This window comes from Lolium rigidum, chromosome 3 (assembly GCF_022539505.1).
Source record: "Lolium rigidum isolate FL_2022 chromosome 3, APGP_CSIRO_Lrig_0.1, whole genome shotgun sequence".
In the NCBI taxonomy this organism is placed as follows: Eukaryota; Viridiplantae; Streptophyta; class Magnoliopsida; order Poales; family Poaceae; genus Lolium; species Lolium rigidum.
Genome location: NC_061510.1, coordinates 382,182,527 through 382,192,820, shown reverse-complemented (window position 1 = coordinate 382,192,820; position 10,294 = coordinate 382,182,527). Strand labels below are relative to the sequence as shown.

Sequence of the window (10,294 nt, the reverse complement as noted above, 5' to 3'; positions counted from 1 at the left end):
TACTTTCCGGAGCCGGCCACGTTTTTTTTTTTTGAGCGTATATAAACCGCCTCTAAAATTCTTTCCTTGGTGGCGGGCCGTTTGAGCAGAAAATAGTAAAGATTCCTAACAACTAATAGCGCCCCCTAATCTCCAGCCCACGGGCTTAGCCCAAACACCAGCTAGCCCACACAAATCCATGGAATAAAAACAGGTCAGGTCAGCCACGCGAGCGCAGCGAGAAGGGAGATACCCGAAAGCAAAGGATCCAGCCAATCGTCTCCCGTTCCCCAAAACCAGCGGCGCCACCACCCACCCCCATGGCTTCCGCCGCGGCGAGATCCGGCCTCCGCTCCCTGGCGGCGCGCGCCAAGGCCCCCGCCCCGGCGAGGCGCCCCATGTCCTCCTCCGCCCACGACGACGCCTGTACGTACACCCCCGCGAACCCCTCCCTCTATCTCGATTTGATCAGTCGTTGACGTGGATGTGGGATTTATCCATTTGATCTCTCCTCGCAGATGAGACGGCCAAGTGGGAGAAGATCACCATCGTCGCGGCCGTGTCCTGCACCCTCCTGGCGGCCTGGAACCTCTCCAAGGGCCACCCCCACTACGACGAGCCGCCGGTCAGATCTCGCCCTCTCGTGTATTTCCGGTGTTGTGTTAGCCATGTCCTTATTAACCTGACGTGTGGTTCTTGGTATTGGTTTTTGATCTTGCAGGCGTACCCCTATCTGCACATCCGCAACAAGGAGTTCCCCTGGGGTATGTAGATTTTTATCCCTTTCTGCGTTCATTTCAAAACGTATTCCTGTGATGTTGTCCCTTTCCTGGGGTGTGATTTTGATTGAAATTGACTTTGTTTTATTGGATGCGGTATGATCTATCTACGCTGATTGTTCTAATGTGTAGTGAGTTAATTGCATTTCGTTATGGTAGTAAGTTAGGGCGTTAACTTAATTATATTATGTAGTGGTATCTGAATGTCAGGTTTCAGATTCCTGATAGGAAGATGTCTCATTAAATCGTTGGGTTCAGTTTTCCGATAAAAAACTGAAATAATGAATAACGTTCACGAGGGACATATAGGTAGGTAAACTTAGATATGAACACTTCTGTTGTGCTAAATTAGTACTAGAATTGTTTGGTCGGTGTATTCTGTTCTAAAGCTCTTGGGAGAGTGTTTAAGGAAGTTCTGTACTCTATCCTGTAATATTATTTCTCTATTTTGGGATTCTTGAAGGAATATTCTGAATTTTACTGAGCCACTATAATTCTTTTGTATACCACTGCAAGATTTCAACCTTATAACTTCATGAGTATTTCTCTCCGCCAATAGACTGTTGTATAAAGATTTATTTAGCTGGACACCCTGATTGTTTCTGACCATTTGTACATAATACTGTTTCATGAATTTGTCATATGAATGAAAGGTCGAGGATCATTGTACAGTTCCATGTTGGACCATAGAAGTATTTAAGAAGTAAAGCCCAGGTCTCATTTTTATGAAATTCAAACCAGATAGTAGGAGTCTAAGCTCAGCCATTACATGAACGAACCTTCACTCACATAAGGATGTGACATAACCAAATACTGACTGTTCCATTGCTAAACAAGTTCAAATATTAAATTGACAACTACCCTTGCGCCTTTTAATAAACATACACTTTAAGACGTGATCTGTACTTTCTGCCACTGTTTGTCAACCAATTTTCTGTGATGTGTCATCAAACTTGAATTCAGATAGTACTGGAATCTTTTTTAAAATGTTCACGTACAAAGTTACAAACAGTACTCTAATCATTCTTCGTGGGTTGCATTTCTTGTGGACACTTACCCTAATACCGTCTGTTGCCTAGGTTTACCGCGCACCATTTCTGCGTGCTCAACTATCTACTAACTTTGTATGGTTATGTGCCCTGTTGAGTTGCAATCAGATTCACTCATGGCTAGAATTGTTGATGATAGAACATAGACATTTGGTCCTGGTAGTATTGTGTTCACCCATTAGAATTGTTGAATCTGTGTTTGTAACTCTTTGAAATTGTGTCTAGTTGATTATTTGAAATGAAATATAGAAAATATACATGACAAATTTGCGACCGTAAGTCCAGAATTAGAACTTTGTGCATTTCAACATTGACTTGTATATATTGGTTGAATAACTTCTTTAGATTTTTAGATTGCTACAATTAGGTCGTTTACATCATAAAATGTAAACTATAAACAGTTTACATGATTCTCATATTTTGTGCCCGTTAAATGCTGAGCATATTGTTGTATTATTGGTTGCACACTTGCATTACTTACACATTCTGGTCCCCATGTGGCTGCAGTTTATTCATATGATTACTGTATGTTATAGTTTTATTGTTCTCACACATCCTTGCAATCCTCTTTTGCAGGACCTAATGGCCTTTTTGAGACCAAGCACGACCATTGAGTACTGAATAGTACACCATGAGAAGTTGGTGAATGCTTCAGTAAAGTTCTCTGGTTGTTCCAGTGTTTTTTTGTTTTCATTGCGATCTATTTGCTGCAAGAAATAAGAAAGACAAACTCGTATGTTGACAATCCAGAATTGACTGTTGTGTCTTCCTTGTTTTCGCATCAATGATTATATGCAAGGCGATTGTGTTTCTTGCCTAGTTTGACAGAAGAGTCATTATCATACTCCAGTGTAATGCTTTCAGCTTTATGGAAGGACGTTCACCTCCCTATGCGTCCGATGTTTTTTGTCCTATTTTTCTTTTTGTTGCTTCCATGGTTGTCAAGTTTGATATAGTTGTTTCTGTGCGAATCATATTAGACGAGATTAACCATTTAAAGCAGTTTAAGACTGCGGCTAGCTTTGGTATTCTCAGAATTACTGGAGTTCTCACTGGTACTATTTAATTCGGAAACGGTGCATGCACGTAACCAGATTCTCAGAAGTAGTTTACAGGAATATATTACATGTCAGTGATCAAAGTAAACAACACTCCTGGGCAATACAATCAGGAGATGTTATAGAAAAATAGTCTGAATCACTAGCTAATCTAAATCAAAATCACTAGCTAATCTGAATTGTACTAGAAAATAAATTATTCTGCAAGAATGCTGTCTCCTAGAACATATTAATCAGCCACATCTTTAAGCAATAAGTTATCCGAGAAGAATCAGCACCATCACGAGTTACCATTTAAAGACACAACCGAAGATGAATCCCTAATTAGATTGGAGGAGTTGAGAGACCTGTTAAGTTCACGACCCATGTAAATACCATCAGCGGCACCATTCACCAACTGATCCGCAACATCATCTTGAGCGCCGCCGGTCGTGTTGACCCGACGAACAGTGCTTATATCCAGTTCATAGTTTTCTTCACCTTCACCATTCTCAGGGTGGAAATCGCTGTCGTCCCGATCATCATAACCAAAGAGGCCATCACCATCTTCGTCTCCCTTATCTTCACTTCCCTTGTTCGTCTCTTCTCTAACCTTGTTTGTCGTTGGCTTCCTTTCGACTGTGCCATCTTTCTTGGCTATGATGCTGCCACCACTGATCCCAGAAGCGACCTCCCCGGACACAACACCTGCAAATTTGATGAGGCTCTTCCTGTCCAGCCAGCGGCGCCGTATCGGCTCACCATCCACGCCTCTGCTGCCACCAATTTCCACTGCAATTGCCCGTTGCTTGTAGCAATGCCTCAGCTGGTACATGAGCCAGATGCCGACGGCTAGGAGCAGAAAGACCTGGAGGCAGTGCCCTGGCCTCAACCTCTTGCCCCCGTGGTTCCTGCTGGATGATTGCTTCCACATGGTGACTGGTGAGGTAAATCCCAGCAGGTGGTAGTCGTAGACTTCTGTAAAACAGTGAAGAGTGAACAATTAAATTGCTGACTGAACACGGGCTCCGTAATTCAGCATTAGAAATGGAAGGAAGTCATCTACTTGGTTACATGTAGCAAAGAAATCTGAACAAAAGCTACCTGAAATCGTTGCCGAGGAGGGAGGAGAAAGACGCAATAGAAGCTCGAACCACTCTTCTTTTTCTTCGCAAGAGCACCGCAAATTGCAAGTCGAGAGAGCCTGAGACTGCGAGCAGAGCTTCAAGGTGAATTGAACGGCACCATTGAATGGGTGAATGGTACCAGACATATGTATTGCATGAGCAGTAAGTAGAGCTCAGGCGGTGAGAGTAAAAGCAGCAATACTTCATGATGTACCGTGCTTGCCCTAGCTTAACCAGTACAGTAACAGGGAGTCAAGATCGCGAGGCGTCACTTCAGGTCAGAGCCACAGGTTATTGGGCGCAAATGCAGCGGCTCGGCTCAAACGCATCACCGGGTCTCCAAAAGCTAGCGCCGGTGAGCTCAAAAGGGTGACGGCCTGATGGGCTTTTTTGTGTGACGTGGGCTTGGTCAAAGCGGCAGCAGCTCTGCGTGGCGCTACAGCATGAACTTGGGGCCTGCCCCCTCTCCACTGTGGTTGACTTGTGACTCCAATGAATCAATCGACGCTCTCTTCTTTTGTGGCCTGGTAATACAGAAGTTGTGCACTGGCTCCAGCTTCTCCTACGCGAGCGTTTTGTGGCCTTTTGGGTAAGACCTCGTACTAACACCCACCTTTCTTTCTCAATTCAAACCGATTAGTTTGTGCAATGATTGCGTCTAAAGTTTTGGCTAATCGTTTGAAGAAGATTCTCCTTGAGATAGTGTCAGAAGAGCAGGTGGCGTTTGTCCCAGGACGCCTCATCACAGACAATGTTACTACTGCTTATGAATGTTGCATTTCATGAAGAATAATAGAAGCGAGAAGAATTCCCATTGTGCTCTCAAGTTTGATATGACAAATGCCTATGACCGTCTTGAGTGGGACTATCTAGAAGCAATTATGAAAAAGTTAGGATTTGCTCCGAGGTTTGTTGATACGATAATGAGGGGAATACGATATGTATCTTTGTTGGTTCTCTTTAATGGATCCCGCACTAGCTCCTTTAAACCATCAGACGACATGGGCTTAGCCCAGTGGTTAGGGTCGCAGTGGCGCACCCTAACGACCAGAGTTCGATCCCTGTCAGGGACGAATTTTGGAATTGTCACGCCAAATCCCGCTTCTACTATATCATTGTCACGCCAAATCCCGCTTCTACTATATCAATAGTGTTCTAGCTCCTCCTATACACTGATTCATTTTTCAGACGACGTGGGCTTAGCCCAGTGGTTAGGGTCGCAGTGGCGCACCCTAACGACCAGAGTTCGATCCCTGTCAGGGACGAATTTTGGAATTGTCACGCCAAGTCCCGCTTCTACTATATCAATAGTGTTCTAGCTCCCCCTAGACACTGTTTCATTTTTTTCTTTCTTTAAACCATCAAGAGGCATACGGCAAAGGGATCCTATATCCCCTTATCTCTTCCTTCTAGCAGGAGAAGGGCTCTCGTGTCTACTACACGACACTATGGCAAGAGGGGAATTAACTGGTACTTCCTCCATCCCAAAACTAAGGCATCTAAACTTTAGTCAAAAGTTATCATATTTTAAGTTTTGATCAAATTTATACGTAAAAATATAAACATTCACAATACCAAATCAATATAAATAGATTCACCAGAAAGTATAGTTTCTTTAAATATCCATTTGGTATTGTAGATATTCATATATTTTTATATAAACTTGGTCAAACTTAGAAGATGTTAAATTTCGCTAAAGCTTAAGCGCTTTACTTTTTGGGACGGAGGAAGTATTCAGATAGCCGAAATAGCCCCGAAGGTTAATCACCTCCTCTTTGCAGATGACTGCATTCTGTTTTGCAAGGCTACTATTGGTGATGCTTCATATATGAAGGGGTTTTTGGATGTGTATTGCAAGGCTTCTAGTCAAATGATTAACATTGGGAAATCGTCGGTTTTCTTTGGGAAGGGCTGCTCCAAATTAATTCCAAACTCTATAAAGCAAATATTAGAGGTGCCTAATGAATCTCTAAATGACAGGTATTTGGGTCTACCTACTGATGTTGGTAGGTCTAAAAATGGGGCGTTCAGTTACTTAAAGGACCTCATTTGGAAGAGATTGCAAGGGTGGATGGAGAAAGCTTTATTGCGTGGAGGTAAAAAATTCTTATAAAGTCAGTAGTGCAAGCTATACGCACATACTCTATGGTGTTGAACTAGATTCGTCGGGATCACGGTTTGAAACCCATTTGTTGGACGATAGATGATCCTCCTCAGCTGGTCTCGGAGCTCATTTGTTCGGTGACAAGGATCTGTAATGTTGAGAAACTAGAAGCATGCATGTTTCCGATGGATGTGGAGGCGATCAGACAAATTCCCATAAGCTATGTTCTGCAACATGACTTTTGGGCATGGCATTATGACATGACATGGTTTTTTCCTGTTCGGTAGGCATATAAGATGATAGTTGAGACGAAGCATCATAGAGAGAATTATCTGGAGTCTCGGTCCGAGCCTTCAAATGTGGCGTAGGATGAAACGGAATGGAATATCTGTGGAATATCAAAGTCCCTTCGAAGCTGAGAATTTTCGCATGGAGGATGGCTCGGTCTTCTCTTCCGGCAAGAGAGGCCAGAGCGCATATAAAAATGGCAACTTCACCAACGTGTTTAGTATGCAGTGCAACTATGATACTTGACGGCACTCTCTTCTCGAGTGTAATATAGCCAGGAGCGTCGAGCGTGTCCGTGTGGGCTCTGGAAGATGATGAGAACGTCTGGCCACTCTTTGTTGATGAGACAGACAACCCTCACGTATGACTGTTTTCGCTAAGTAAAACTCTGAAATAGACTCAGTTCATAGAATTACTTGTCACATTGTGGGCGATTTGGTGGGCACGACGAAAATTGATTCATGAAGGAGAAGCACGGTCACCACTCGGACTCATTCATTCATTATGAGGTTCATTTCGGAGTTGAGCTTTGTCCACAACAAGCCGTCGGCGCCTACTATCAGGCAGGCCATTAGGTATGAGAACAAATGGATTCCCTTGCCAGCAAATATTACAAACTGCAACGCGGATGGTGCAGTGGTGAAGGATCCGAACAAAGGAGCGGCTTTCTTGTGTTTGTCGAGACAACAACGGCATGTACTTGGGAGCCTCAACAACTATCATTGATAGTATCAGAAGCTCTGAAGTTTTGGAGGCCCTGGCATGCTCCAAGGCGTTATCCCTAGGTGGTGACTTGCTTGCTTCCGGACTGTTGGTGGTCTCGGACTGCCTCAACGTCATCAAGTCAATCAATGGAGCAGGGAGTGAGGCCAACACTGCATGTTGATTAGAGAGATACAATCGAAGAAAGGAGTTCCCTTTAGGCTACTTTTAGCCATGAATCGACGGGAATCGAATGGTGAGGCACATCACCTAGCACGAGATCAGCCACTAGTTTAAGTTTTGGTAGGCATATTTGGTTTATGCATCCACCAGATGATCTAGGTATCCTTGTAAACGCTAGTATTGAGAAATAAAGATTTCTTCGTTCCGCTAAAAAAAAGTTAATGGGCAATAGCTAAGCACTAGTACTAGCGTCATGGCAGACTGGGAGGCCTGGAGCCAACACGCCTTTGTTAATTTCACATGATTTTCAAGCAAGAATACAATCAATACTATCAAGGATATAATAGAGGTAACTAAAAACAAATCTAACGTTTGCTGTGTAATACTGTGAAAAATGAGGACAAACTTGACCAAAAGCTTCATCTATTAAGCAGTTGAGGGTATTAAATTAACAAGTCAGCATCTTTCATTTCTTACTTAAAATATCAGATAGCATGCTAAATTGATAACCTCGTTGTTATGTTATGTTCTTGCAACTTTTTGGTCTCTCTAGCATGTCAGAGTTGTGCATGTTATGATAATAATAAAGTGAGAATGTGCGGACGTATTGAGTTCTTCACTTTCCTTAATGCTCATGATCACATTTTCACCAATATCATTGGTGTTGTGATCATTGCTCGCGTCTCTATACTTTCCATCTTGGGACTGACCTACCTAAGCCAAGCCAATTAATGTCTTCCCAGCTTTGGATCAAAGGGAGACGCTACCAACGACATAACTATTTCATTACTTGTGGCTTATACATGAATAACATCAATATTTGTTGCATTTCGCTGGGTATCAGAGAATTACTTTGGCTCTCATGAGTGAATAGGGGATGTTTAGTGAGACATGTTATGTAACCACATGAATACAAATTCTATACAGCCCAGGTTTGGGGTTATCCAAGCAAGTACTATTTTTTGTTTATATAAAGCTTGTTTTATTTTCATTGGTCCTTGATTAGTGCTGCCTTCAACATTTAACATCCTCTTAACCTCTTATGTGATGTATGTATTTGGAGATCAGATGTTGTCGTTAGTGATCAACAAGGGGCTTTGGCCGAGGATATAAATGCTATTTTATACCATAATGTACTTTTCTGAGCTACACTTCTTGGCTCTTTGACTAGGTAAATATCCCTCGAATATCTAATGTTTAACTCCTTGTGGTGTTGATGCTTGCTGCCAATGTTGGTATTGGGATTTTAGTGCTGATGGGTGCTGATATCTGCATAAGACCAGAAGTCTATTAAGATGCAAGAAAGCGACCACCATCTTATGTTTCTTACCTTTGTGATTTTATTTATATTTATCTCATTGTTTGATTGTAATCTAATGATGATTCCAACAATTTCCTTTTCATCATGCATAATACATCAGGAATTTTGTGAAAATAGAGGTCACTATAGTTTTAAATAGTTTATATTAAGTATTGAAAGATGTATCTCATACTGTGTTTTGTATATTGAGTAGATACTATACATGTAAGTTCACTTCTTAGAAAAGTTTTATATCACGTGAGAAAATAATGATGTCTTAATCATTTTAGTACTTCAAGATTTTTTCTTTTCTTAGAGAGCAGATGTAATTTTTTGGTATCCAAATAATCATCTATTTAAGTATTGCATATTTCCTAAATTGCTTTACTACTAAAATATAATCAAACATTGTCAATTATAATATGTTACATAGTTTATCTTGCGTGATATCGATTTCTCACACATGCCTGGTGGATTCCATATAGATTTCTAGAAACTTGGAACCAACTTTTGTATGTTGTCCACTAGCATTTTTTTTCTTAATATGCATATTTAAACACGTGCAAAATATTTAAATACAATGACATAAAATTTATTTTATAGAGGATGTCTACCCCTAAAAAGTATATTTACGCTAAATTTATACCATGTTTTGGAGCCAAAATGATGTTAGTTAATTTGACATATCACGTTAAAGGATCTTTAGTTAAATCAAATCTATTTAAATGTGGGAGATAAGAGCAAGAAAATTCTTAGGAGAGAACAAAATAATATTTAAGTTGTGTCTGTGAATTATAGTATATATATGGTAGTTTTTGTGTATGTGTTCCCGTATAGTCAATATACCGAGAGATGTTTCTTGTGTATGATTGCCATAAGCAACTAGAAAATTCTAGAGTATAACATGATTTCACAAGGACCGAGTGATTGAATCTTGGCATTGCTATTTTATTGTTTCTTATGAGAAAAAGTGTCTTATATGTTCCCGTGGGTCCAATAAGGACGAGTTTGTTGCTCGTCAGCCTGTTTCCTTGCTCCACGGATGCAAAAAATAGGTGTTTGCTTGCCAACCGGATGCAAAGAAAGGGATGGCGCGAAATTGGATCCGCGATTTGGCGCGAAATGTAGCCTCTGCGATCTCTTAGTCGGTCACCACCAATGGAGGAAAATACATCCTCTCGGGTAGTGATGGCGATTTAGATCTACACCACCGGCTGCTCCGAATTTCGCAGATCTCTGGCACCGGCTCCATCAATCTCTCGTCTCTCGCACCGGCACCGGCGGGGCTCACAGATCTACGGCATTTACGAGTCCTCGTCGTATCCATCACCCTATTTTCCCTGCCGTCTCGAGCGCTAGTAGCATGTCGTCATCTTCAATTACGCCTTTAAGCACCTATAACCCCCTAACGCCCCCACCATTAGCTCCTTAGCTCGTTAGTTTCAACTTGTGGCTTATTTCGCTATTACTTATGCAACATCAACTTAATTAGGACGGTCATATGAAGCTTTTTGTTCAGACAACTCCCCTCATAGCTTTGATTCGGGTATGGATGTTTTTGATCCACCATATAGATATTTTTTGCAATCCTAGGCCCTCATCACATATGTTTCCATGTTTGAACGCGACGACTGAGAGAGGATGAAAAAATCAGATCTACATCTATAACAACAACATGTAGAGACTATCAACAATATCTTATGATGAACAAAGCCCATTTTAACTTGCTTGTGAACACATTAAGGG

The 10,294-nt window shown here is 41.6% G+C and overlaps 1 protein-coding gene across 1 annotated transcript; it reads left to right on the top strand.

The window, feature by feature from the left end:
- Window positions 1–223: 223 nt before the first annotated feature.
- LOC124700690 (cytochrome c oxidase subunit 6a, mitochondrial-like) lies at window positions 224–2,698 on the top strand. Its single transcript, XM_047232776.1, has 4 exons — window positions 224–405; window positions 498–604; window positions 701–743; window positions 2,384–2,698. The coding sequence occupies exons 1-4, from the start codon at window positions 300–302 to the stop codon at window positions 2,419–2,421; spliced, it is 294 nt and encodes a 97-aa protein (XP_047088732.1). The 5' UTR covers window positions 224–299; the 3' UTR covers window positions 2,422–2,698.
- The last annotated feature ends 7,596 nt before the right edge of the window (window positions 2,699–10,294 follow it).